General features: G+C 31.4%; 3 protein-coding genes and 1 pseudogene across 33 annotated transcripts; 3 read left to right on the top strand and 1 right to left on the bottom strand.

Moving 5' to 3' along the window:
• The first annotated feature begins 6,696 nt into the window (after nucleotides 1-6,696).
• On the top strand, nucleotides 6,697-7,328 carry LOC112758266 (pterocarpan synthase 1-like; annotated as a pseudogene).
• A 1,587-nt stretch (nucleotides 7,329-8,915) lies between these two features.
• Nucleotides 8,916-9,740, top strand: LOC112758011 (dirigent protein 22-like). Its single transcript, XM_025806572.3, has one exon. It carries the CDS (start codon nucleotides 8,932-8,934, stop codon nucleotides 9,502-9,504), a length of 573 nt encoding a protein of 190 aa, XP_025662357.1. The 5' UTR covers nucleotides 8,916-8,931; the 3' UTR covers nucleotides 9,505-9,740.
• A 2,839-nt stretch (nucleotides 9,741-12,579) lies between these two features.
• On the bottom strand, nucleotides 12,580-17,159 carry LOC112756520 (uncharacterized). Of its 31 annotated transcripts, none has more exons than XM_072219716.1 (12): nucleotides 16,898-17,159; nucleotides 16,525-16,642; nucleotides 16,203-16,302; nucleotides 15,904-15,921; nucleotides 15,753-15,778; nucleotides 15,330-15,369; nucleotides 15,111-15,172; nucleotides 13,798-14,732; nucleotides 13,538-13,692; nucleotides 13,369-13,438; nucleotides 13,121-13,248; nucleotides 12,580-12,912 (listed from the first exon to the last, which is right to left on the bottom strand). In XM_072219716.1, exons 8-12 carry the CDS (start codon nucleotides 14,177-14,179, stop codon nucleotides 12,901-12,903), a joined length of 747 nt encoding a protein of 248 aa, XP_072075817.1. In that variant the 5' UTR covers nucleotides 14,180-14,732; nucleotides 15,111-15,172; nucleotides 15,330-15,369; nucleotides 15,753-15,778; nucleotides 15,904-15,921; nucleotides 16,203-16,302; nucleotides 16,525-16,642; nucleotides 16,898-17,159; the 3' UTR covers nucleotides 12,580-12,900. The 31 variants fall into 31 exon arrangements, with proteins under 31 accessions (XP_072075817.1, XP_072075819.1, XP_072075815.1 ...); XM_072219718.1 differs by having other exon boundaries at nucleotides 13,798-14,729; nucleotides 15,904-16,067; XM_072219714.1 differs by having other exon boundaries at nucleotides 15,904-16,067.
• A 3,291-nt stretch (nucleotides 17,160-20,450) lies between these two features.
• Nucleotides 20,451-21,606, top strand: LOC112758346 (pterocarpan synthase 1). The gene has a single exon (XM_025806996.3). It carries the CDS (start codon nucleotides 20,742-20,744, stop codon nucleotides 21,315-21,317), a length of 576 nt encoding a protein of 191 aa, XP_025662781.1. The 5' UTR covers nucleotides 20,451-20,741; the 3' UTR covers nucleotides 21,318-21,606.
• Nucleotides 21,607-25,358: the final 3,752 nt, after the last annotated feature.

The raw sequence follows: 25,358 nt of genomic DNA on the forward strand, positions 1-25,358 counted from the left end.
CACCAATTGAGCTGTTTCAACCTTGGTTTTGATAAGAAAAATTCATGTAAATTTAGATTTATCATCCACAACTAATAAAAAATATTTGTGACCGGAAAATAAAGGAATGGAGACCGGGCCCCAAATATCCAAATGAATTAACTCAAGTACATTTTTAGCGACAGAAACACTATGAGAAAATGCTAATCATTTTTGCTTTCCAAGATGATAAGAATTACATGGCTCCTTACTTATTGAACAATCTACAAATTCAAACTATTGTTTAAGTGTTGCTAACCTATTATTAGATGGATGTCCTAGTTTATCATGCCACAAATTTTTTTGAGATGTATGAGGGATGAGTGCAGTAATTAATGTGTGATGTATGTGTTGGTCTTTGAACCTCGTGGTGCAAAATGTATAGGCCATCAATATTTCTAGCTGCACCAATTATCTTCAAAGTGTGCCGATCCTGTATCTCACACTTTTCATCAGTAAAACTCATTTTGCAATGCAATGATGATGTCGGTTTTGAGACTGAAATTAGTTTAAATTGAATGAAGAGATGTATAATGCATTTGTGAGAAATAATGTGCCAGAAAACACAATCGTGCCCATGATGCAGCTAGTGGTGTAGGCACCATTGGGTAATATAACCATTATTGGTTCAATTTTTCGAAAATCTTTGATGTTATATGAGACATGGTACGTGGCACCAGTATCTATTATCCAAGACATATGCTTTTGAATGCATACATCTAGAGCCTGTATATGAGAATTGAAATGCAAAAGATGAACTATTCTACCTTGATGAGGTGATGGTTGAGGTTGTGTCGTAATCTGGATGACACTATAGATATGCTTGACCTCTTGCTTGCTAAGTAGGGCTAGTAGGGCTTCCGTTTGATCTGGAGTGAATCCAGCCCCTGTGATTTCACTCACTCTTAATTGGCTTTGATTGGTACTGAGCTCATCATTAATACCCTTAGTACCTGCATTTGCTGAAATGCAATTGAGGACTGGTGTGGCAGTGTTTTGAGAGTTGGAATATTCATATCGTTGTTACCCGTGCTTCTTATAACAAGTATCAACACCATGTCCAGCCTTGTTGCAAAAAGTGCACTGCAGCCTACTTCTGCCACCTTGTCCTCTCCCAGGCTAAAATCTACCTTCTCTGCCTCTCCTTCTCCCTCTACCTAGTGAAGGCGATGCAGTGTTAAAGTGATGAGCAGAGCTAGCCAAAATCTTAATGTCCGAGGTAGAGTCAGGACTGAGAAACTGTCGTTCTTGCTGTGTGATCATAGCAAAGACCGCATTCAGATTTGGTACATTATCCATGAGCATTATTTGTGATCGAACGGTGGACTATTGTTCATTTAAACCTCGAAGGAACTTTGTCACCTTATCTTCCTCTCTTTGCTTTCTAATTATAGATAAGGCGCACGAACACTTTTTATCACAGTTACATTGTGGCAAGATTCTGAAATTGTCGATTTCTTCCAAACTAACTTGAGCTTGGTATAGCAATTCGTCACATTCATGTCTCCTTGCTTGAGTGCATACACTTCTTCATATAATTCAGCCACTCGAAATCTGTCCCCTTGATAATATCTATGCTTTAGATCATCCCATATCTCATAGGCTAAATTGTTCCACAAAATACTTTGGTAGATATCTGGACTTAGTGAGAGATTAAGCCAACCAACGACATATGTGTTGCACCTCTCCCACGCCTTAAACAATGGATCTAAGCTATCCTATTTCTCAATACTACCATCTACAAATTTTAGCTTATTTTTCGATTTGAGAGCTAACAGCATAGCTCTACTCCATAGTTCGATCCAGTTAGAACAACAAAAGTGAGAGGTATACCTGGACTTTCAGATGGGAGAATGAAGTACGAATTTGTAGGATCCTGACTCGGATTCACGCTTTTGCTAATGTGTGATTAGATCGCAGCAATCTGATTGAAGAATGCAGCAAACTGAGTTGCGTCCGTGATGGAAAATTGCATTCCACTAGAACTTAAATTGGAACTTATAACTATGGAAACTGTGGATCTGGTGCACAGATCTGAACCTTTCTCTTTTAATATCGTTGATCAGAACATCTTGTCGCTTCGATATGACTCGTCAAACTAGGAAACAATTAGGCTCTCATCAAGCTCTGTGGTGTGAGTTTGAAAGAGGAGAAGAAGTTGTAGGAGAAGAAGAAATCGGAGATTGAAGAAGAAATTGCAGAAAAATACGAGATCGAAAATCGAAGAATCTTAAAAGAAAAATCAGAACGCTCGAAGAGAACTTGAACTTGGAGAAATCAGTCTTGAAGAGGAACCTAGATCCATCGTCTCTCTCCAACCACAATTAGAATTGAAGATCAAGCCACTCTTTCTTCAATCGATGGTTTCGCTCACTCTTTCTCTCTCCATGCTCAACGCACCATGTTAAAGGTTACACATGAGAATGGAAAAAGAGTGCAAGGGATAGGAAAACCAGAGAGAAAAATGAGTGGAAATGTGAACTTGTATTAAATGATGAATCATACCTTTTATATAACTGGTCTTTCTATATTTATACACAGCTAACTAACTACTGATTAGTATAAATATCTAACTACTCTAATCTGTTTTCTCTAACTAATTATCAGCAAACTCACTTATCAAATAACAGTTTTTAAGAGTTTTTTGGGCTTTTAATTAAAGTATTAGAATTACTCTAATATTTTTGCCAAATGGTTGACTCCATATTTTGGAAGCGTGTTAGGTGAGAGTAAAATTTTTTAGGTGCTATGGAGCTCCGCATGCATGATTGGTTTTTGTGGTTGTGAACATCTTTTTTGGTTGATTCTTATTTCTTGAATCTTTATCTTCTCCTATTTGGAGTCAAGGCAAAAAAAAAATCTATTTTGGCAAACGAGTTTATTGATATATTTTACAATTTTTAAATGCAAAACAATAAAAAACAAAATGCATAAAACGAAGGAGAAAGAGGTTCTAGGAACAAAAGTTTATGGGTGAATAAAGTTTCATTTCCGTTTAGAAGGAAAATGTATGTCACAATGTATAAGCACGTGAATCATTGCAAGAAAGATAACACTGTTCCCCACTATGAACCCGTTAACTCTACTCCACAAGTAATGGAGTAGTACGTAAAAAAAAAAGTCAGAGTAGTGACAGTATAATATATAATAGAGAGTGAATTACCAATTCAGTTTTGTCTATTTTTTAAATAACAATGTTATTCTTGGGAATAAAAACGATTCATTTTTATTTTTAATCCTTATTTTCGTGACACAACACAATCTTTGTGAATATTTCTCTATCAAGTTTTGACGAAAAATGCTGAAATATCACGATAACACTCTGACCTGGCATATTAGATGAATGACGTATTCGTTAGATACTTAATTAATTGGACAATATAAAATAGACAGGAATAAAATTGTCCACATTCATGTCATTAAAAACGACGTCGTTTACCGTGGAGGAAAATTTTTCAATTGCCTCTTAGATTGTGGGTTTTCGTAAAACCCCATCAATAAAACATCACAATTACAAGAAACTTTAGGAGGGAAGCTGGTAATCGTGGAGACTATTATTGACGCTTGGTAATAGGTCGAGGGAGGTGCTGATGTCGCTGCTGACAAGGGTACTGACGAAGCTTGTTTGACAGCGGCTAGACGGAGTTTGATAGATTTCGTTGACGACACTTCGCACTGTGAAGATTAGTAATTTTCTCCACGTATGCGCTTGTCTCTTGTGTTTTATGTAGTTCTACAATGTGATTCTAATTCTGATAAGTCACCATTGTTGTTTGTAACTTATTGTGGTACTGGTTATAAAAATTATAAATACAAATAAATATTGTGTATTTTAATAAAAAATAATTTAGTATGCAGTTCTCTCGGACAACCAATTTTTTAATAGGAAACTAAATAATGTAGTCATAATTAACTATTTGTTAATATATATACTATTAGGATTTGTTATTAAAGTTGGAATAAATAAATTATGGTACTGTACTATATTACAGATGGTTGTGTATGGTTATTTCTGTATTTTATCATGGAAAAAGGTTTTGTAAAGACTCTGAAAAAAGTCTTTGCTATTTGCATGGTAAAGTGGAGCAGAAATTTTTTTCTTTAGACCTGGATTATATAAAACTTTTTGACTTGATTGAGTTGTTTAAGGAATTGGGTTGTTTAGAATATAAGAAAATATACTAGTTTGATATGAGAACATCTAATATAAAGTCTAAATTTCATGTCATCAAAAAAGATGCAGAAATTAATCAGATGAGAAAAGCTAAGTTGAGGGACCTGGAAACTAATGAATTGTATATTTATGTTGATCACCATGTGGATATGCCTGAAGTGGTTGGTAAAAAGTGTAGTTGAGGAGATTGTTGTGGTGAGTTTGTCATTTTCATCATCTGAAGATGGCTATGAAACTATAGAAGATGAATTCAAGTAGTAGTGATGAGGGGAAAAAATAAAGAGTGCCAAAGAAAAAAATTTTAAGTAAGAAGAAAATGTGTGATGAGGCTGTTGATTATGAAATAGAAGATAAGAGTACTAATAATAAAGAGCTAAGAAATAAAAAGAATAATGTGTTAAGGGATAGAGTTTTACCTGAAAAAAAAAAAGGTGTAATAATGCTGGTCCATTTAGTATTAAGCCAAGAAAAGCAACAATAAATTAAAAATCTTAAATTGGAGACATGAATTAATGAAATGCCCTTTAAAATTTAAATGGATCTCTAGCCACACAAGATACTTGATATATTTAGAACAAAAAAGAAAAATTTAAAAGGTAAAAAATTAGAAAGACAGAATTTGAAGATCAAGATAAAAAAAAAATGTAGAAAAAATGTAGAAAGTGGTTAAAATAGATCCAATAAATTAATAAAGAAAGAGACCGATAATGAGACGTTTAAAATGTAAAAAGTGAAAATTGATTAATGAGAAAGTAGTTATTGATTGTCTGCAAACAAGTTTTGAAAAAAAGAACTATAGTGAAGTAGATTATAATACAAGAAGAAGAAAAAAATAATTAAAAATTGCTAGACATGTAGTTTTTTATTTATGTGTTTTTGAGAGTTTTTTAGGTTCTTAAAGTATTAGAATTATTCTGATGTCTTTGCCAAATGGTTGACTCGATATTTTGGAAGTGTATGTGTTAGGTGAGAGTAAAATTTTTTAGGTGCCCTAGAGATGCGCATGACTTGTTTTTGTGGTTGTGAACATCAACACTGTTCCCCAGTCCCCACTACAAATACAAGGAACCCTTCAACTCTACTCAATAAAAGTCATTGAATAGTGACAGTACAATATATAATAGATACTTGGATAATTTTTATTTAGTTTTTTGAACTTTTATTAATATAAGCCTACTCAATTTACTCCAACAAAAAATATTAAAGGACCAATATTTTTTATTAATATTAATTAATATTTTCTTTTTATACTATTAAGATTGAGGTTTAAACTTACTTTTTAAAATTTAAAATATTAGTCAAAGTGTTGATAAAAACAATAATAAAATTTATTGATTATATAATATTTTTCTAATTCATCAGTTCAGTTTTACAAAAAAAAAAGTATATATATATATATATATATATATATATATATATATACGTGTGGTTTTTTTTTTTTTTTGTGCAAGACCTATTTGACTAATAATAATGCTATTTATATATTAAAAGACTTTTATATGAAGATGCTACTATTAATAATCAATTATATATTTAAAATGTTTTTAATTAATAATACAAAGAAAACATATATTGTTAAAAAAATATTGATATTATATAAACGTAAATAATTCTTTTAAAATAAAAAGTTAGTAGACTAAAAAAATAAAAGATTTCTTGTTAGTTTAAATTAAGATATTAAAACTTACATGTAATAAAATTATAAATTCAATAATAATTAATAATTTATTTTACAAATTTCTTTAATTTAGAAGTTTTTTTATGGCTAATTTACTATACTACTTTTTTTTAAACTAAATTTCATATATATTTTTTTAAATCTTCATATTAACTAATTTAAAAAGAATATGTTATCGTATATAATTACGTTCATCATGACAACCTGAAGTCAAAACTGAAATAAAAAAAAATAATTATTCCGTAGTTTCTATAATTTTAATAAATTTTTAATTAGATATTTATATTTTTTTTTTGGTTGAGTTCATATATAATATAAGATTTTGTAACTAAATATATATCACGATAAAAATATTAGAATTAATAGAATATTTTGTTAAATAAAATAAATATATCTAATATTTAATTGAATATTCTATATAATTTAATAGAATATTTTGTTAATTTTAATATTTTTATTATAAAAATTTAAAATGGTATAAGAATTCAATTTTACAAAAAATATAAAAATTTAATTAAAAATTCAGTAAAAATGCCAAAATTTGCATAGTAATTAACCTTAAAAAAACTCAACTGCCTGTTATAAATAATTGAGAATCCTATATATTTTTGGAAAAAATATAAAGGGCCAGCAATTTTTGTGTTTTCTGGCCAACACTTAATCATCAAAATAAAAGTGAGTGATATTTCACTATTAGATATAATCTCACACTATTAAAAACAATATTAATAGCCAATTGATAGTTACAAAACACCAAAATTGCTGGCCCGTTGGTATTACTCTATTTTCTGATTGAGTAACATACACATTGACATCTACGATCACCATGGCCAAATCCAAAACACTCTTCTCTATTTTCCTTGTTCTTATTGTGACTCTTGTCACCGCCAAAGCACAAAGCTTCCATCAAAGAATTTCTCCAGCATCACTTGGCCTACAAGAGGAGAAGCTCAGCCACCTCCGCTTCTACTTCCATGACGTTGTTAGTGGGCCAAACCCAACCGCTCTCAGGGTGGCCCAAGCCCAAACCACGAACAACTCCGCCACGTCGTTTGGAGCAGTGGATGTGATAGATGACACGTTGACAATTGCGCCTGAATCTAACTCAAAGGTGGTAGGAAAGGCCCAAGGGATTTATGCGTTTGCGTCACAGGATGAGATTGGGTTGTTGATGGTGATGAACTTGGTGTTCGTGGAAGAACGGTTGAATGGAAGCACACTGAGCTTGTTAGGGCGGAACACGGTGTCTTCCCCTGTAAGGGAAATGTCCATCGTCGGCGGCACCGGGGTGTTTTCCGATTTGCACGTGGTTACGCTCAGGCCAAGACTGTTTCTATTACCGCTCAGGAGGCTGTTGTAGAATACGATGTTTATGTGTTTCATCATGATGCAATATTAATATGAATAATGCTTTGGAATAAAATTAAAAAACCAATAACAGAAATTACATGGAAATAAGTCATTCAACTCATAGAAAATAATAGAAATTGTGTCTCAATGTTATTTAAAATTTTCTCTTTTCAGTAGGCTTTAAATCGTTCAACTTTTGACGGGGTTTACATGGAAATAAATTCATGAGATATTGAGATTAGGAAAGTGTTCATGCTCGGAGCGAGATCACGATCTGAAAATTGGAAATCTCAATTTTGTTAAGTGTTGAACTAGGTTGGAAGGATAACTTGTAAGATACTCCGATATTAAGTAGAGTGTGAGATTGTAAATGAGTTTTGGTATATTTAACTAATGATTGCCTTTTTCTTTTAATTTTGACTTTTTGAAACGGTCATTTTTTGGCATTAAATGCTCATTATGGTGTATTATTTAGGATTTAGGGTTTAGAGTTACATTACAAAAAGATAAATATGATAATTAAATTAAAATAATATAATTTTATATATTTCAGTTCAAATTCATTTTTTATTATTTATTCTAAACATTAATTTTTCAACCATAATAAATATATACTAAAATCAATTATCAAAATATATATTAAAATATAAAATATATATTAAAAATAAATTAAATATAAAATATATATTATATTTTGGTAATTTTTTTTATAAAAAAATCAACTAAATCAAGTCAAGTCATTCTAATCTAGTTCAGGCAAATTTATTTTTCCATATATATTTGTTATATTCCAAATTGACCCATGTGAAAAAATTTATTTGGTGCATTTAAGTCCGAATTGATGAAACTTTGATTTTTTAAATGTAGTTTATTAAACTTAGCTTTCTAAAGATAATTGTCAAAATATTGTAACAGCTACGGTTGATAAATTAAAATAAAAGTCACTTTTAATAAGTAGATATTATAAAAAAAATTATATTTTGTAAAATTATTTTTAAAATTTAATATAATTTTTCAATAGACATAAATGTTAAAAAACATTAAAAATCTATATATTCATTAATATATAAAATAATAGTAGATTTTTAACTTTAGAAAAGATAAATTAATTAATTTTAAAATATCATTATAAAAGACTTCTAAAAATATCTAAAAGTACAACCATAACATAATCTAATCAAAAGGTGGGATTCAATAACTTATGATCAATATTAATAGGCAGTTTAGATATCAAAACCTATGACATCGTAGAATTTACCTACGAGCAATGCTAGGAGACTAGCAACTTTTGTGATTGGTAGTCATCAAATAATCATCAATAATGATTTAATGGTGTAAGATTGATGTGAGATTTCATCTAATGATTCACATTTCTCTACTAGTTACATGCTAACCAAAATTCAATAAAATTGCTGTCCTAAACTTTTCCTTTACCTACTTCAAATTCAGGCAAGGAGGTTCTACTTCCTTAACTGTTGTTGTTATTTACTAACATGTCAATATTGTCAATCACCCACACCCACTGTAAAATACTAAAATTGGCCATATTGTTATATCTTACAGCTTGGAGTAAAAGATTGAAATCCGTGCATGCAATTAATGCCACAAGCCACAAACAAGAAACTTGTTATCGAAATAATCTCTTCATTATAAAATGAGGACCCTTTCTCTTTTCTTAATTCAAAACACAATTAGTCAACTAATAACAGCAATGGCCACATCCAAAACCCTCTTCTCTATCTTCTTCATTCCCCTCCTCTTCTCCACCCTTGTCACCGCCAAACAGCCTCGTTTCGATCGAAGCCTGTCTCCAAAATCATTGGGCCTCCGTAAGGAGAAGCTTAGCCACCTCCACTTTTACTTCCACGACATTCTCAGCGGCCAAAACCCTACCGCTGTTAGGGTGGCCCAAGCTGCAATGACGGCCACGTCCCCCACGTTATTCGGAGCTGTAATGATGGCCGATGACCCCTTAACCGTTGGGCCTGAGCCCAACTCCAAGGTCATAGGAAAAGCCCAGGGGATTTATGCGTCCGCGTCACAAAATGATCTGGGGCTATTGATGGTGATGAACTTTGCATTCATGGAAGGGAAGTACAATGGGAGCACAGTGAGCTTATTGGGGCGGAATGCGGTGTTTTCCGGCGTGAGGGAGATGTCGATCGTGGGAGGGAGCGGGGTTTTCCGATTTGCACGTGGATACGCTCAGGCCAAGACTTTCTGGCTTAACACCACCTCCGGCGATGCTATTGTCGAATATAATGTCTACGTTTTGCATTATTAATTAAATAATTCTACCCCAATGAATTAGAACTCAAATGACATGTTTTTTTGGTACTGAACTAGTGTTTCACGGAATAAGAGAGTTGCGAATGGAAAGGAGAAAAAAAAAAAAGATTTGATGTAGAAGATGATTATTTGTAAAAGGTGGTTACAATGGCTACGCTTCCAATAATGTGGCTATAAGTAAGATGTGACTGCTGAACATGCTAATTATTAATAATAAAAGTGTCAAGTTAATTATTAAGCTAAAGAACCATTGTCCTTTCCAAAATTCTTAATTTTAATTTTCTAGTTCTTTTTTAGTACTCTTCTGTTTTTACTCTAGTCTGAATATTTTTTTTTTTAATTTACAATTTTGGTTAATATTTTAATTTGGTTCTTTCATATATACAAATTAGTGAATGGACATAGATTAAAAGAAGAAAAGAGAAATATTGACTGTTCTAAGTACAATTTTGTTATCCGTAATTTCGTACAACTATTTATCACTTTACATAATTGTTGTATCTCTAATCTAAATTGTATGTATATGTCTATGTCTATATGAGATCCAATCTAACTCAAACACACTAATAAATTAATAATTGTACACTTTAACAAATGTTAATAAATCCATGTCTCAAACACACAATAACAACAAAATATTTTATATCCTTTTAATAAGAGAAGTAATGATTATCGGAAATATTTGGTAATTAAAGAAAATCAACCAAAAACAGACATAACTTATCTTATTTAACATTTATTAATAGTTGTGACAATTAATAAATGCTAAATAAGACAAATTCTGGCTGTTTTTTTTTTGTCTTCTTAGCATTACCCAATCATCATTATAGTGAGAACGGTAGCAAGAAGAAATTAGAGATAGTACTTTAGAGCTTCTATAAATAGAGCTTCTATAAATAGCTCTCTGTGTATTTGGGTAAACAATACAATTCAATATACCATGATGCTATAGTTGCATTTCATTCTATTATTTTCCAATTCTCTGCCAAACCCTTCCACCTTCAGACTAAATATGAAAAAAACATATCAGTAAACATGTTTATTTTAGCACTTTTGTTACGAAATAATATAAACGTATAAATCAAATGAAGCATATTAAACATTAGATAAGTATTAATAAACAAAACAAAATGTGAATAATAGATATAATAATAATTCTATTTCATTTAAAATAAACATGTCACACCATTATACGAGTAAACATGCATGTATATTCAAAACTAATAATTATTTAAAAAAAAAAATTAAACACCATACAGGCTACTACTTTTAGTTAATAGTCTAACCTTTTTAGTTTATATTTTTAAATTTTATTAAAGGACTAAAAACATTAAATAGCATCACCCTTTAGAAATATTAATCCACATATATTCCAATAAAAAAATTAATCCACATAAAAACAAAGTCATGGATGCATGTATGTAACATACATGTGGATTTTTTAATTGTTAAAAAAAATCTCATATAACAATAACTATTGGACTACGCATCTATATAATTTTCCATCCAAAGTTCATCCAAGCTACCTCAACATCAAAAAACTCAATTCCATTAAATGAGCGTGTATTCACGTGCCCAAACTCCCAAAATATTAACATTCATTTGCGCCTTTATTATGAAACAACGTTCCTTCTTCAACCTCAAAATACCACTGGAGAAATTTAAATCTCTCTCAAAATCTCTCAAACATTCATCGTGTTCTCTGCGAAAATTGCTCCTACTCCAAAATCGCATCAAATTTTCGAAAGGAAAAAGAAAAAACAAACAAAAATAAGAACAGAAATTTCACAAGGTATGAGAAAAAACTATCGTTATTATGTTCATTTCATTTCTCTTAAAACTCGTGTTTCTCCTAGTTTGATTTAAGGTTTAGTGGATTTAGTTATTTTTTTAGTAGATCGGCTTATTCTGAATCCATTTTTATTGCGTAATTAGGGAATACAAATAGAAAATGTGTTGTCATTTTTTTTCTGTGATATATTGATCGGTTCATTGATGTTGGTCATTTTGATTCACTTGAATGTTAGTGTGTTCAGTAGAGTTTTCTTGCATGTAGAATTTTTTTTTTGCTGATTGAATGTTTATTACATTTTATTCAAAATACGAATGGAGTTCGGTTCAATGAAATTGGTCATTTTGATTCACTTGATTGTTATTATATTCAATTGAGTTTTTTTAGATGCAGAAATATTTTTCTTGATGATTGAATGTTTATCACGTTTTATTCAGCACATGAATATTGTTCGATTTAGTGAAGTTGCTCATTTTGATTCACTTGATTAAAATGTGCATGCTCATGCTTGTCAGTGTATTAAGTGAATTATTGACTAAATTTTTTTGTACTTACAATAAAAATGAAGAAGACAATGATAACAAAGAAGGAGAAGTCGCGCTATAACGTAAGCATATATGTACACATTAAATATATTTATCGCCTTTCATTCGAATAAAGTCTATTTTGTAATGAAATTACAAAAAATAAAAAATAAAAAAATGGTTAATTTCTTATGTAACTGTTATGATTGATGCAGTTTCTTTGCTCTCACAACTAGAAAATGGATTAATACAGACAGATTTACAGACGGATTTAGTCTTTATTACAGACGGATTTTTGGTTACCGACGAAATTACCGACGGATTTTGTCCCTCTGTAAAAGCCCCGTCGGAAATTATTTACCGACGGATTTTTTTCCGTCGAAAAATTACAGACGGATTTTTACCAGTTACCGACGGATTTTCCCTCTGTAAATCCTGCATCCATTTTTCGAAGGCGACGAACTTTCCGACGGATTTTCCGTCTGTAATTACAGACGAATTTTCCGACGGATTTTCCGTCTGTAATTACAGACAGATTTTTCAAACTTTGAATACAGACAGAAAATCCGTCTGTAAATCCATCAGCAAGGTAATTTTTTTTGGATTTTTTCATTGCAAAATACACCTTTTTTCATACAAAATAAATATAAATTTAATAAATAAATTTTTTTTTATCTAATTTGTATTCGAATATTTATAATATTTCAAAAAATAAACAAATTTATTGTATTATTAAACTAAAAGAAAAAAGTAATTTACAAGAAAGCCAATATAATTCAAAAAATAAACAAAGTGTATTGATACATCAACTATAATAATAAATAACAACTATACATCAGCAAAATGTGTTAATACATCAACTATAATTCAAAACATAAATTCATTGTATTGTTCTTATAGCATCATATAAATTTTGAATGCCAAGATCAGCTAAGAAGCCACCAAGGAGGCCAAGAAGGTTGAGAGTTCCCATTAAATTGGTTAATATTGTAGCAGATTTAGCTGATGGAAGATTCAAAATTCCAACCAAGAATGTGACCAAGTTCATAGATATTCCCATAACACATTCTTTCAGCTAGTTCAGTTCCTGCATAGTGAAAAAAAAGTATGCAAATTTAGAGAGTGTGTAAGAGAGAAGTGAATTTTTGAGAGCACCATACAAAAGTTCCATATTGCGAGACTGATCAACAACCCCATAAGGATTCAGATCATAATAAAAACTTACTCATGCTGTAAAAACCTAATGAATTCCATATAGATGCATCTAAGAACATATAAACTTGTATATGGAATACCTTATGTAAAGCGTCCACCAAAACTGGGATGATACTGTCACTCAAAAACTTCAAATAGGATGCATCCCGACCTTGAGATTGCCCTTTCTCAATAGCCAACTTTGCAGAACGTAATAGCTCCGGCATTGCTAAAATGATATAGAAAATCATAACCATTAAAAACAGCTGGGATAATGGCATAAAGCAACTTAATGAGTAGAGGAAAATTGTTAACAAAAAAAGATGCAACGGAACAATCATTCTTATACCTGAAACGGCTGCTTTTCTAACCTCCTCATGGAAGTAAAATTTAAGAAGTGGAACTAAAGTTCCTGCAACCTGTCCTACATGCAATTTAATACTCAGAAAAAGATGTTTCTATAAACAAAGTGCAATATGTAAAGGTGTTATTAACTTTTATAGTGTTCCCAGTCTAACCTGATCAATCCATGGAAAGAATCCTTCCTTCAACTCATCAGCATAACAGCAAAGCATGTTACAGGCTGTGGCCTTTTCTTCCATAACACTAGTTTTGATTCCAATTCTTTTGTCCCCAAGAGTGATGTTTGTCCCCAAGACTGATGGTCTCCATACTATAATAGTATAATGAATAAACAAAACTTAGTTGGATTTATCTTGCCTAAGTAAAATTATCTATATAGAGGAAGGTCTGTTGGACAGTCCAACCTGAAGATTACCACTGTCAACATCACCCTTTGTACTAGAGGAATCTTGCTGCTGAAAAGAAGTAGTTGACGAAGCTTGTGCACCAGCTCTTTCTTGAATTTGCTTTTCAAGCTCTACTTTTTTGACAGCTAGGAGATGTTTCCTTTCTTCAGAAAGAATACCTTTGTCCCCAGTCATTATTGCACTCTCAGTTCCCTTGGAGAATGACGTAGCTTCCAGAGATTTTCCAGCAGAAGGGGACCCTGAAGAGTTATTATTATCAGGTTGTCTCATATTGTTCAGACCTCCAAAAGGCATCATGGCCCCTGACGAGGTACCCAATTCAACAGAAGATTGTGACTTTCCATAGTGTATTCTATTAGATTCTTGGATTCCCATAGTATATATAGGCATACACTCGTTAATCTTTCTTCAATGTTTTCCACTAACTTCTGGAGTTGGCATTGCTATTTTATGCATAAATAATTCAAATTGTTTGCAGATCTCAAACCCAAAAACAGAGGTTCATAATATACACGATGAACCTAGCACAATTTACGAATCCATTACTTGAACCTGGGAAGAGGAGCATTTACAGATAAGTTGGAGTTTCATCCATCACGTCATTAGGAACAAGACAAATAAAACAAGGGAATCTGAGATGATAAAGGAACAAGACAAATAAGTTGGAGCACATAAACAGGCCCCGCCATGCTGCTCTGAGATGATAAAGGATCTATTGTGTTGTGCATGTCTCTAATATATATATAACGCTGCATAATGTAATCATGACGATGAGTTTTATTGATCTTAAATGAATTCTTGAATAGCAGGATTAACCATTGATCAGAATCAGACAGAGAGAAGATGAATACATTTTGTCAATTTGAAGACTTCAGTCGCAGAAAAACTCGCGCCAACTGCGCTCCCCTCTGAAACAATAGCAGAAACAGTCCCACTCCACCTGCTAAATAAACCAAATTCATAATTCCTAATCTGAACTAAACAGAAACATTGAAATCATGGAAAAATGCTATTTACAACTTTCTAATGCAAAACTATAATTAGAGAGACCCACAAAATTTAAATCACAATTTTCATGTACTTCCTTTATCTTTTACTTAGTGAATTAGAAATACAGTAAACAGAAACATAAAGACTGGAATTGCTGGCTGCGTGGCAGAAGCATATGTTGGATTAGTATAGCTTAAACCCATAAGAAACAAAAGCTGGTTGCCAAATATCCTGACCAAGATTCAAGAAGCAAACGTAGTATACGTGATAATAAGATTATTGTTCCTATATTGCCAAAACAGTAAACAAGTGACTACATCAAGAATCTTACCCAGTTAATCCAAGAAAGAAGAATGACAGCAATAGGCGCTTCGTGATTGGGGCTGTGTACGCCTACAGGCAACATGGTAGATTAGGAAATCACAAATAATAAATGAAATGAAGACTTGAGAATACCGTCAGTGGAAACAATAAAATTCAGAGCTAAAACTGTTTCTAAATTACTTCGAATCTGTAGAACTGTTAAATGTGCAAAGTAGGTATGTATAACCTATGCTGTTAGGTGCCAACAATCAAAATTAGCAGTCTTCCTGTATAAGATATAAACATGATTAGCAGCCTGGAACCAGTAGCAATAATCAAGCACAAACATAGTACATTTCTTGAACCAAGTTTTAGATTACTATTGTTCATTGCCTCAAATTAATGTCCAAAAGGAGTAAGCCATTCAATATCAGTGAAATACAGAGCATGCTCTAAATTTGCAGGAAGAAATTTCTAAATAATTAATATTTTCATACAAATAGAATGGCCCTAAACACAGACTCCACGGTGCCAGAATCACCCATCATATACAGTGGAAAGTGCATCAATAAGAAGAAAATGCATGGCTAAATGAGCCTTCCATGTATCAGCACCCACTGATGCTGACCCTGACCCTGATCCTAAAGCTATCCAGCCATCACAAACCCACCTTTTCTTCTCGCTCTCTGTGGAATTCTGACAAACACCTCGCAGACAAAGAAATTTAATATTCTTGGTAGGAGTATTTGATTAGATAAATGGCCACGTGAAATCAAATATAGTATTGTATTGTATTAAAAAAGCTTACGCCAGGGACTCACAGTAGATCAACGCCCAACCTAATTCCGAGAAGTTGAAACAGCAAAGCAAAATGGACCATTAGTTTGAATAATAATGAATAATCAATCCAAGGGGAAGAGGAGCCATGTGTCATGAATGCACCAAATAACAAATCCTCACATGTTTCCCACAGCCACCTTTGTGACTGCAAGGAAAGTGGCAAACATAACAATAAGGAGACGTATGCATATGCCATGAATTAGGAGTTGTAGGTCACCTCTCTCATTGAGACACGTAATGGCATTGAGACACATATAGAGTAGTAGTAAATAGCACTAACCTGTTGCCAAAAGAAGCATGCAACTTAGTGATGATGGCTTCCTCTTCATAGAGATATTTCCTCTTTTGAGATCTGCAACTCTTACCACATCTTAGTAACCCTTCATGAAGAAGAAGAAGAATAAGAGCCTGATGATGAAACTAGTTCAAGCATTGAATTAGAAGTTTTCCTTACATTTCTCTATATCTAAGTAGAAACTTCATATCCCTGTTAGTCTTAACATGAGATGATTTTTCATGCCGTCTAGAATCTTGATGCTTAATTGACAAAGGTGACAAGAAGCAGCAACATAGTCACAATCAATTTGAAGTCAAGGTATTACCTTCAATTTTCTTAATCAGCTCTTCTTCTGAGACGCGTGATTTCTCAAGCTTCTTCCCAATTTTAGTTTCCCCTTTCACACACATAAATCTATTCCTAATTTCTCCTGAAGAATGAGGCTAACCCCAAAGAGACAACAACAACAACAACAGAAAATCAGAAATAGACAAAACAACAAACAGGTAGAATGCATATTAACAAAGTCCATTCCAAAATATATCCAATCTGATTCAATTCAATGCTCAACAAATTGGAGTTCCTTCACATAAAGCTTGCCATCTCTGTGTCTGTAACAAAACCCTAAATTGTTTTCAGAACAGAACAGATACAATGGCAAGAGAATCAATGTTATCGGAAGGGACGACGGAGCATACCTGAATCAACGGCGACGAGAAGAAAAGGTAGAAGCGGCGACGACGCTGACGAGCTTCAACGAGCAGCGACAGAAAACGGTGTCGAGAGGGTGGCAAAATTCATCGACGTCGAAGCTGAAAGAGAGAGACTGGTGAACGGGTGTGACGGAGAGATTGGGAAAGGGGTGTGATGGAGCTCCGGGCAGTGGCGGTGCAACGGCGAGAGGTGCCGCCGATGAAGGATTTGGAGGGCATGGGTGAGGAGCCCGCGAAGGATGGGGTGTTTGAGAAATGAAGAGAGGAACGAGAATTAAACTCTTATTTTAATATTTTCGACGGAAAATTTTAAATTACAGACGGATTTTTCGTCTGTATTAATTTAATAAAATTCAGAATTTTTATTTATTTAATTATAGACGGATTTTTCCATCTGTAACTATTTCCGACGGAAAAAATTAATTTTTCTGACAGAATTATCGACGGATTCTTTTTTCCGTCTGTAATTTATCCTAATTCATTTTTTTTGTTTTCCGACAAAAAATCACTCTGAAATTTCGTCTGTATTTCTGTGGGATAAAATCCGTCGGAAATATCCGTCTGTAATAACTAATTTTCTAGTAGTGTCTGTGCTTCTGCTGGATTGCGAAATGTGTTGCTGAGCTAATGAAAGTCAGAAAGATTTGTACAATATTTGCATATTTTTAATTTTAGCAACGACGGCATAAGTTTGAGGATTTTATTTTTAGCGGCTTTAACATGCATATGTTTGTTTTGTATCTCTACTTTGTAATTTTATTTCTGTTGTAATTAGTTTATATTCAGTTTTTACTGTACTTACTGCTTAATACCTTATTGTTGTGTTACCAATAAAACTATATTTCTCATGTTTTAACTATTTTTTTTTACCAAGAAAATCATTTTGGGACAAATTGTTCATCCACAACACACCTGATCTGCAGAATGAACCGAACATGTTATTATGGTGAAACAATTGTATAAAATTAAATAATTCGAACATTATCCATTATATAAATTTAAATTCAAACAGCTCTCTGCACAATGAACCGAACACGTCATTATGGTGAAACAATTATATAGTACTAAATGAATGAAACATTATCCATTATATAAAATCAAATTCAAACAGTTTTCTGCATAATGAACCGAACACGTGCTCATGGTGAAACAATTGTATACTACTAAATGAACAGAATATTATCAATTATATAAAATCAAATTCAAACAGCTTTCTGCAGAATGAACCGAACATATCATTATGGCGAAATAATTATATAGTACTGAATGAACGAAACATTATCCATGATATAAAATCAAATTCAAAATACCTGTGTCTACAAATTAGAGATTATCACTTCAATTTAACTCAATTCAATTCAGAACACATGCGTACATTCAATTCAATTCAATTTAACAATTGCATTCCATTCAATTCGATTAACAAATAATCCAAACCTCGTCCACTTGATTCGCTTCAGAAGAATAATCCAAAACGCTCTCATTCAACTGATTTGAAGTTGAATCATTCATTGTTTTAATAGAATATTAAAATTTGAAAACGATGAAAATAAATCCACAAAATTTAAGAAGAATAGGAAGAAGAAGGACGAGCAGCAAAGAAGAACAACGAGCAGAAGAAAAAAAAAGAATGACGAGCAACAGAGATTGTAGATTCAAAAATTACAACACAAATCATTAACGTTGAAGAAGAGAATAATAAGAAGAAAAATGTTTACGTTGAAGAAGAAGTTTACGTAAATCTATTATATTGATAGAAGAAAGAGGGGCGGAACTTCATCAAAGCAATTGGGACCATAGTCCCCCAAATATTTTATAAAATTAAAATTTTGACCATTTATTTTGTTTGGTACAAGTTGTTTAATTGATTATTACTTTTGTTGTAAGTTTTGTACAAGCTCTTGATCTTAGGTTCAAAACTTACTACAAGCACATTCTCCTTTTTGTATATATATATATAATAAAAAGATCATCTTATTATTTTAAAGTATAATAAATTAAATAAAATTCAACTATCAAATAATAAATAATACAAATAAATGATTTCATACTATTTTATTAATTTTAATGTATTATAAAACAAAATTATTTTTCAACTAAATTATAAAATAGATAAACTATATATATAAGTATTTATTAAAATAAGTCTAATATTTTAATTTTTTTAATATCACTACTATCTTTAATATGTTGCACAATATAGTAATTGATATTATAATATCAAATAAAAAAAAGTCTTATTATATTTTAAGTTTGTCATTTTATATTTTTTTTATTGATCTTCAATATTTTTTGAAAAAAATTGATTTGGACAAAAAATATATATATTTAGTATAATTTTAGATGCTATTATGTTAATTATGTTTTTTAATAATTTATTTCTATAATTATAAATTTATAATAATTTAAAAATAAAAATTAATTCATTTAATTTTGAATATAAATATTAGTCTTTGAATTTTTTGAAAATTTAGCCGTCGATGGTATATTTGATGCAAATCGAAAATTTTTGGGACAAAATTGAAACAAAATAAAACTTAGGAGTATTTTTGAAATTTTTTGCCAAACTTCAGGGACAAAAAATATACTTTACCATTTTAAAAATTATTTATTCTTATATCTTTTAAATTAAATAATAACTTTTATCCATTTTTAGTAAATAGACACCATCTTTTAGGCACCATAGCATTCACCACCACGAAAAAACCTTATTAAATAGACACGCGTATTAATTATTAAACTAAATATGGACAACCATTTGTTTTAGGTTTAATTACTCTGTTGGTCCTTATAGTTTCGCAAAATTTTCAATTAGGTCCCTATACTTTTTTTCCTTTTAATTGAGTCTTTGCACCAAATTTTTTTTTAATTGGGTCCCTATACTTTTTTTTCCTTTTATTTAGGTCCCTATACCAATTTTTTTTTAGTTGGGTCCCTATAAAATTAAGCCAATTACTACTAAGAAGGACTTAATTGAAAAAAAAATTAGTATAGGGACTCAATTAAAAAAAAAATATAAAGGCCTAATTAAAAATTTTACGAAACTATAGGGACTAACAGACTAATTAAACCTTTGTTTTATTTATTTTTTACTTTATCACTTTTTGAGGCTTTAGCTAGCCTTTAGCTTCTTAGTTGGGTTTTTTTCTTTAACAAAATGAGTAAGGTATATGTACGTTTTTGTTTAATTTTGATATTTTATTTATAGTAGTATTTTTTAATAATCTGTAAAATTTGGTTGGTTTTTTTAATATGAAAATCACAAATTTAATTTTTTTATTTGTGAAATTTAACTTTTTTTTTATTTTTAAAATACAAAATCTATTTTTTTTTATTTGTAAAGTAACACAAAATATACTTTTTAATTTGTGAATTTATACAAATTTAACCTTTTGATTTATGTTTTAATATTAAATTTTTTTTAAATATATAAATTAGACTCATTAATTTATAATTACCTTTATACTAAATTAAAACACACTATTTTTTTATAATTGAAAGTAATACAATAATAATTTCCATATAAAAAAAAGCCATATATTTACTGATTTTCTTGGCAAACGTGTTCACTGGTATGTATTTACTAAAAAAAATAAACAAAAAAAAAGAGAAAGAAATTCTGGAAACAAAAAGAAGTGAGTCAATAAAGTTTGGATCTCCATTTACGAGGAAATCACAATGTTCACATTGTCACAGTAGAACTGTACTGTATAAATCACTATAAATACATGCAATCCTTTACCTTATCTTCTCACAACACACAAATCACAAATCACACCCATTATTATTATTATTATATTAATAACAATTAACAACCATCACCATCGCCATGGCTAAAACCTTAACCTTCTTCTCCACACTCACCGTCCTCTTCTTCCTCTTCTCGTCCTATGTAACAGCCAAACAACCTCGCTTCTATCGAAGCATCTCTCCCACATCTCTGGGCCTCCGCAAAGAGAAGCTCAGCCACCTCCATTTCTATTTCCACGACATTGTCAGCGGCCCAAAGCCCACCGCCATAAGGGTGGCCGAGGCCCAAGTGACAAAACATTCCCCCACCCTCTTCGGAGCGGTGGTCATGATCGACGACCCCTTGACAGTGGGGCCCGAGCCCACCTCGAAGCTGGTGGGAAAAGCCCAGGGAATCTACGCTTCTGCTTCGCAGAACGACATGGGGTTGCTGATGGTGATGAACTTGGAGTTCTCTGAAGGCAAATACAATGGCAGCACGCTAAGCTTGCTTGGTCGGAACGCGGTGCTTCACACCATCAGGGAGATGCCCATCGTTGGTGGCAGCGGGCTTTTCCGATTCGCCCATGGCTATGCTCAGGCCAAGACTCACTGGATCAATATCACTTCAGGGGACGCCATTGTCGAGTACAATGTCTACGTGTTCCATTATTGACCCTTCCATTTTCTTTGCTTCTTTCGGTGTAAAGAACAGAACAACTTTCGCTACTTGCCTTCTTCTTTGGGATAAGAGATTCTATTTATTATATTCTCTCCTTTTTGTTCTTTCTTCTTTTTCTTTTTACTTTTAAGTTTATTCAATTTGCTGTTGCCTTTTAATTGACTCATCATCAATTACAATTATGTGCTATGGCTCATCAATTAGGTCTGAAATAATTGTTTTGTATCAATCTAATGTAATGTAGCATTGCATGGTCTAATAAAGTGTTGTGTTCAGCATATAAGATATTTATCCCTTTCGTTATTGGATGTTAAATCAGAATCACTTTAAATATGGTACACACACAGTTCAACTGAAAATAATCAAACCATGATAAAGTGATATAAGAATAAAAGAGACTTTGTCTTGGTGCCCAATATACACGGTGAGTACAGGTCGATTTGGTTCGGGTTTAAGGTAAAATTAGAATTGAACTAATTAAAATATAATTGGTTTGGTTTGGTTTGGTTTGGATTTGTATTTTTTTTATATGTACTCGAACTAAATCAAACCGATTAAGAACGGATTTGTTTGGTTCGGGTAATTAGGTACCCGATGACTTTAAAATTCATAAAAAAATTTAAATTTTTATTTTAAAAATTCAGCAAATACAATAAACATGTAACATCAATAGAAATAATCCAAATATGTTAAACATCAAATACATTAAAATCCAAACATATTAAACACTAAACACATTAAAATCAAAACATATTAAATACCAAACATATTAGAAGCTAAATACAAAAGTGTAATAAAAATATATTTTTTTTATTTAATTAATATATAATCGAGTTTACGGGTTGGTTCGGGGATATCCGAATCAATCACTAGAAATAGCCACTAATTTGGTTCGAATTGGACCCAATTACCTGTTGATTCCAAAACCAATTTAATTGGTTCGGATTCGGATTCGGACGGGTAATTGAGTACCCGTTACCCGTGCTCACCCCTGCCAATATATATAATTCCATAGCGATTTCTATATAGTTGTTGTCCACTACTCTTTGTGCGCATATCTAACTTCTTTAATTACTTTGAAACTAATGTTAGTTAAAACTTAAAACTTTACCTAGACCTTAATCTGATCAAATATCAATGACAATCATACTCCCCTTAAATTTGTTTAATTTATTTATCTGAAAAGAAGTTAATTGAGCTGTTGGTCCATACTGGATTAGCTAATTTCGCACTTTCGCTACAACACAATTTGTCAAGGAATTAGTGGATTAGTAAACTCCCTCCCACATCACATTGTTGAGTGTTGAGTGGTTGGAATTTAAAACAAGAATCTATCATGGAAAGACTTTTTCACCGTGCTCTGTCTCAGGTTCAATTGTCTTACCAATCAGGTTATTTTTGTAATTTTAAAAGTTATTTTATGTATTGTTAAATTTAAAGAATTTAAATTGAATCAAATAAAATATAGTTTACGAACGGTGGAGCACGGGATGGTTCAGAACTAGAAGTCAAAGTACCAAATTATGATTCACAAGTCACAACCATGAGGTACACGCTTCCTCAAAAGTAATAAACATAATAAAAATGTCAAGGTCGTTGGATATGTAACACAAGTACTACTCGGAAAAATTAGAACCAATAAGGGGGGCATTGCGCTGCTGCACTATAACCATCTTTATAATACTGGGATTGTAAAAACTAAAAAGTGTCCTTTATTTATAAAATTTAAAAATAAAAATATAATCCGATTTTATTTTATCTTTAATTTTAGATAAAGTGCCTTTATTTTATTTTCATGTTACTGATTTATACAATCTTTTATCACATCACATATTCACATGTCCTTTTTGCTTTTATATTATTAGAAGAATATTGGGGGATTGACAATTTTAACCAACATTAAATTAACTTTTCACTTTTTTAAACTAAAATATTCGGCTCCTAATATTTTCAACCTCATGAATAGTGCGTGGCAGGGGCATGTGCCAATGCACCATTGAAATGGTGGGTAGCATGATGAAGAAGTACTTTGTACATACATGAATAATATAATGGAGTGTGCTTTCGAATATTCAATTATGTTCATGGTTAGTGCGTGCCTGTTCAATTCAGTGTTTTACTCCATATGAAGCATTGAACAATGAAGACACCAAAATAAAAAGATTCTGCTTTTTTTTTACGATATTTTTTAATTTGACAGGTTAAATACTAAGGATTAATCCACCGTAAATTTAAAGTTTTTTTAAGGGTTTAATGCTGGTCAATGGATTACTTTATGTACAATACCAATTTATTCTTTAACACTTATTTAAGCTATTAGACCAACTTAAATTGGTTAAAATATTTTTTTTTTGACAATAAAGATTATTTTTTAATTAAGTTTCGTAAGTTTTTTTCTTTGGGTCATGTTTTGTATGGTTTTGGACTTTAGGCCACTTCTATTTCTTCTCTATCTGTTGGGTATGTCTTGATATTTGGGTCATAGTAAAAGCCCAAGAAATTTGGGCTAAGCCCCTGTCTTTAACACCTGCTCTCCCCTCCTCCCCCAGCCCTTCCACACTACCAAAAAAAAAACTGGGAACGTTAAACCATTCAACTGTTTAATGTAATAAATAAATATATGATTGAACAATTATTTTGGCCTCCTAAAAATATTCCATTTTTTAAAAAAAGAAATGACATTTGGTCTTCCAAAATATAGGATATACTCAAAAAATAATCTAAATATAAAGTTTCGATGTATTTTTTGCAAACTTAGTTAAAAGAATAATATATTTTCATCTTCTAAATTTGATGAGTTTAGGTTAACTGAAATTGTTTTGGAATTTTTTTTTATGTGAATGGAAAAAATTTAAAAGAAAGTTGAAATTAAAAAGAGTTTTAGAGATCGAATTTTAAAAGAATGTGTATATATCTTCTCTAAAAAAAATTAGATCAAATATATGGGATCTTCGTCATTTATTAAAAAAATGATATATTTTGTTAAACTGAAATTATTTTAAAAATTAAAATGACATTTCCTTTTTAAAATTTTTGTCAAAATTAAAATTTTTTAAGACAAAATAATAATGTCCACTAAATATCTATCCTATTTATGATGATGCATTATATGTTAACAGAGATAGTGCTTGTTTGGGCGCCATTATTTTGATAAAAAAATATTTTTTTTTAATGAAAAAATATTTTTTTTTTATTTTTTAGCGTGTTTGGCAAATTTCTAGTAGTGGTTAGCTCACTAGTCCGCTTAAGCAAGTGTCGGGAGTTCGAATCCCGCCTTGTGCATGCAGCAACCCATTGGCCAGCGGCAAACCCTTAAATGGAGTTCAGTACCGCGACGGATTAGTCCTTGACCTGCCGGGTTGGGGGATACCGTGGGAAACCAAAAAAAAAAAAAAAAGTAAAAGTACTAGAAAAATAAAAAAAAAAAATTTTGAGAAACTGTAATTTACATCTTTTTTTAAAAGATATTTTTCTCTTAAAAAAAAGATTTTTTCATCTAATAAATAAATAAAAAAATATTTTTATATCATTATACCCAAACATAAAATTACTTTTACATTTTCATAAAATCTTTAAAAAAAAAATAACTCAAAAAAAAGATCTTTTCTTATAAGCTCACCCAAACAAACTCATAATCTCCCCACAAAAATAATCCAGTTTATTGAAGCCCTGTGTTTGCCCAAACCTTTTGGCTTTTTCTTTTAAACAGATTCCTCAAGAGGTTGACACATATATACATGAATGGGACTGGCTACATATATTGTCTATCTTACATTATTTGAACAAATTATTAGTTTGTGATGATAAACATTAGTCAAGTAAACTGAAATATAATCCAAGACTGTGAGCTTTTTGATATGTGTACTATAGCCTCAGAAAAATTGGACCAGATAGTGGCAGAACCAAGGACATTTGGACCAGAAAAATATAGCATTCAACCAATAGTAGGTGTATCTCACTTTCTCTCTTTTTTTTTTTCCCTTTTTCTTCCAGCACATGCATAAATTCAGATTTGTTAGCTTCATATTGATGTCC

Source organism: Arachis hypogaea, chromosome 16, assembly GCF_003086295.3.
Source record: "Arachis hypogaea cultivar Tifrunner chromosome 16, arahy.Tifrunner.gnm2.J5K5, whole genome shotgun sequence".
Lineage (NCBI taxonomy): Eukaryota > Viridiplantae > Streptophyta > Magnoliopsida > Fabales > Fabaceae > Arachis > Arachis hypogaea.

Bases quoted from the DNA above. Each gene is read 5' to 3' on its own strand.
- LOC112758011 (XM_025806572.3), top strand. From the start codon at position 8,932: ATGGCCACATCCAAAACCCTCTTCTCTATCTTCTTCATTCCCCTCCTC.
- LOC112756520 (XM_072219713.1), bottom strand. From the start codon at position 14,179: ATGCCTATATATACTATGGGAATCCAAGAATCTAATAGAATACACTAT. The intron at 13,693-13,797 runs GTAATCTTCAGG...ATACTATTATAG, and splicing joins AAAGGGTGATGTTGACAGTG to TATGGAGACCATCAGTCTTG. The intron at 13,249-13,368 runs GTATAAGAATGA...ATATCATTTTAG, and splicing joins TAGAAAAGCAGCCGTTTCAG to CAATGCCGGAGCTATTACGT.
- LOC112758346 (XM_025806996.3), top strand. From the start codon at position 20,742: ATGGCTAAAACCTTAACCTTCTTCTCCACACTCACCGTCCTCTTCTTC.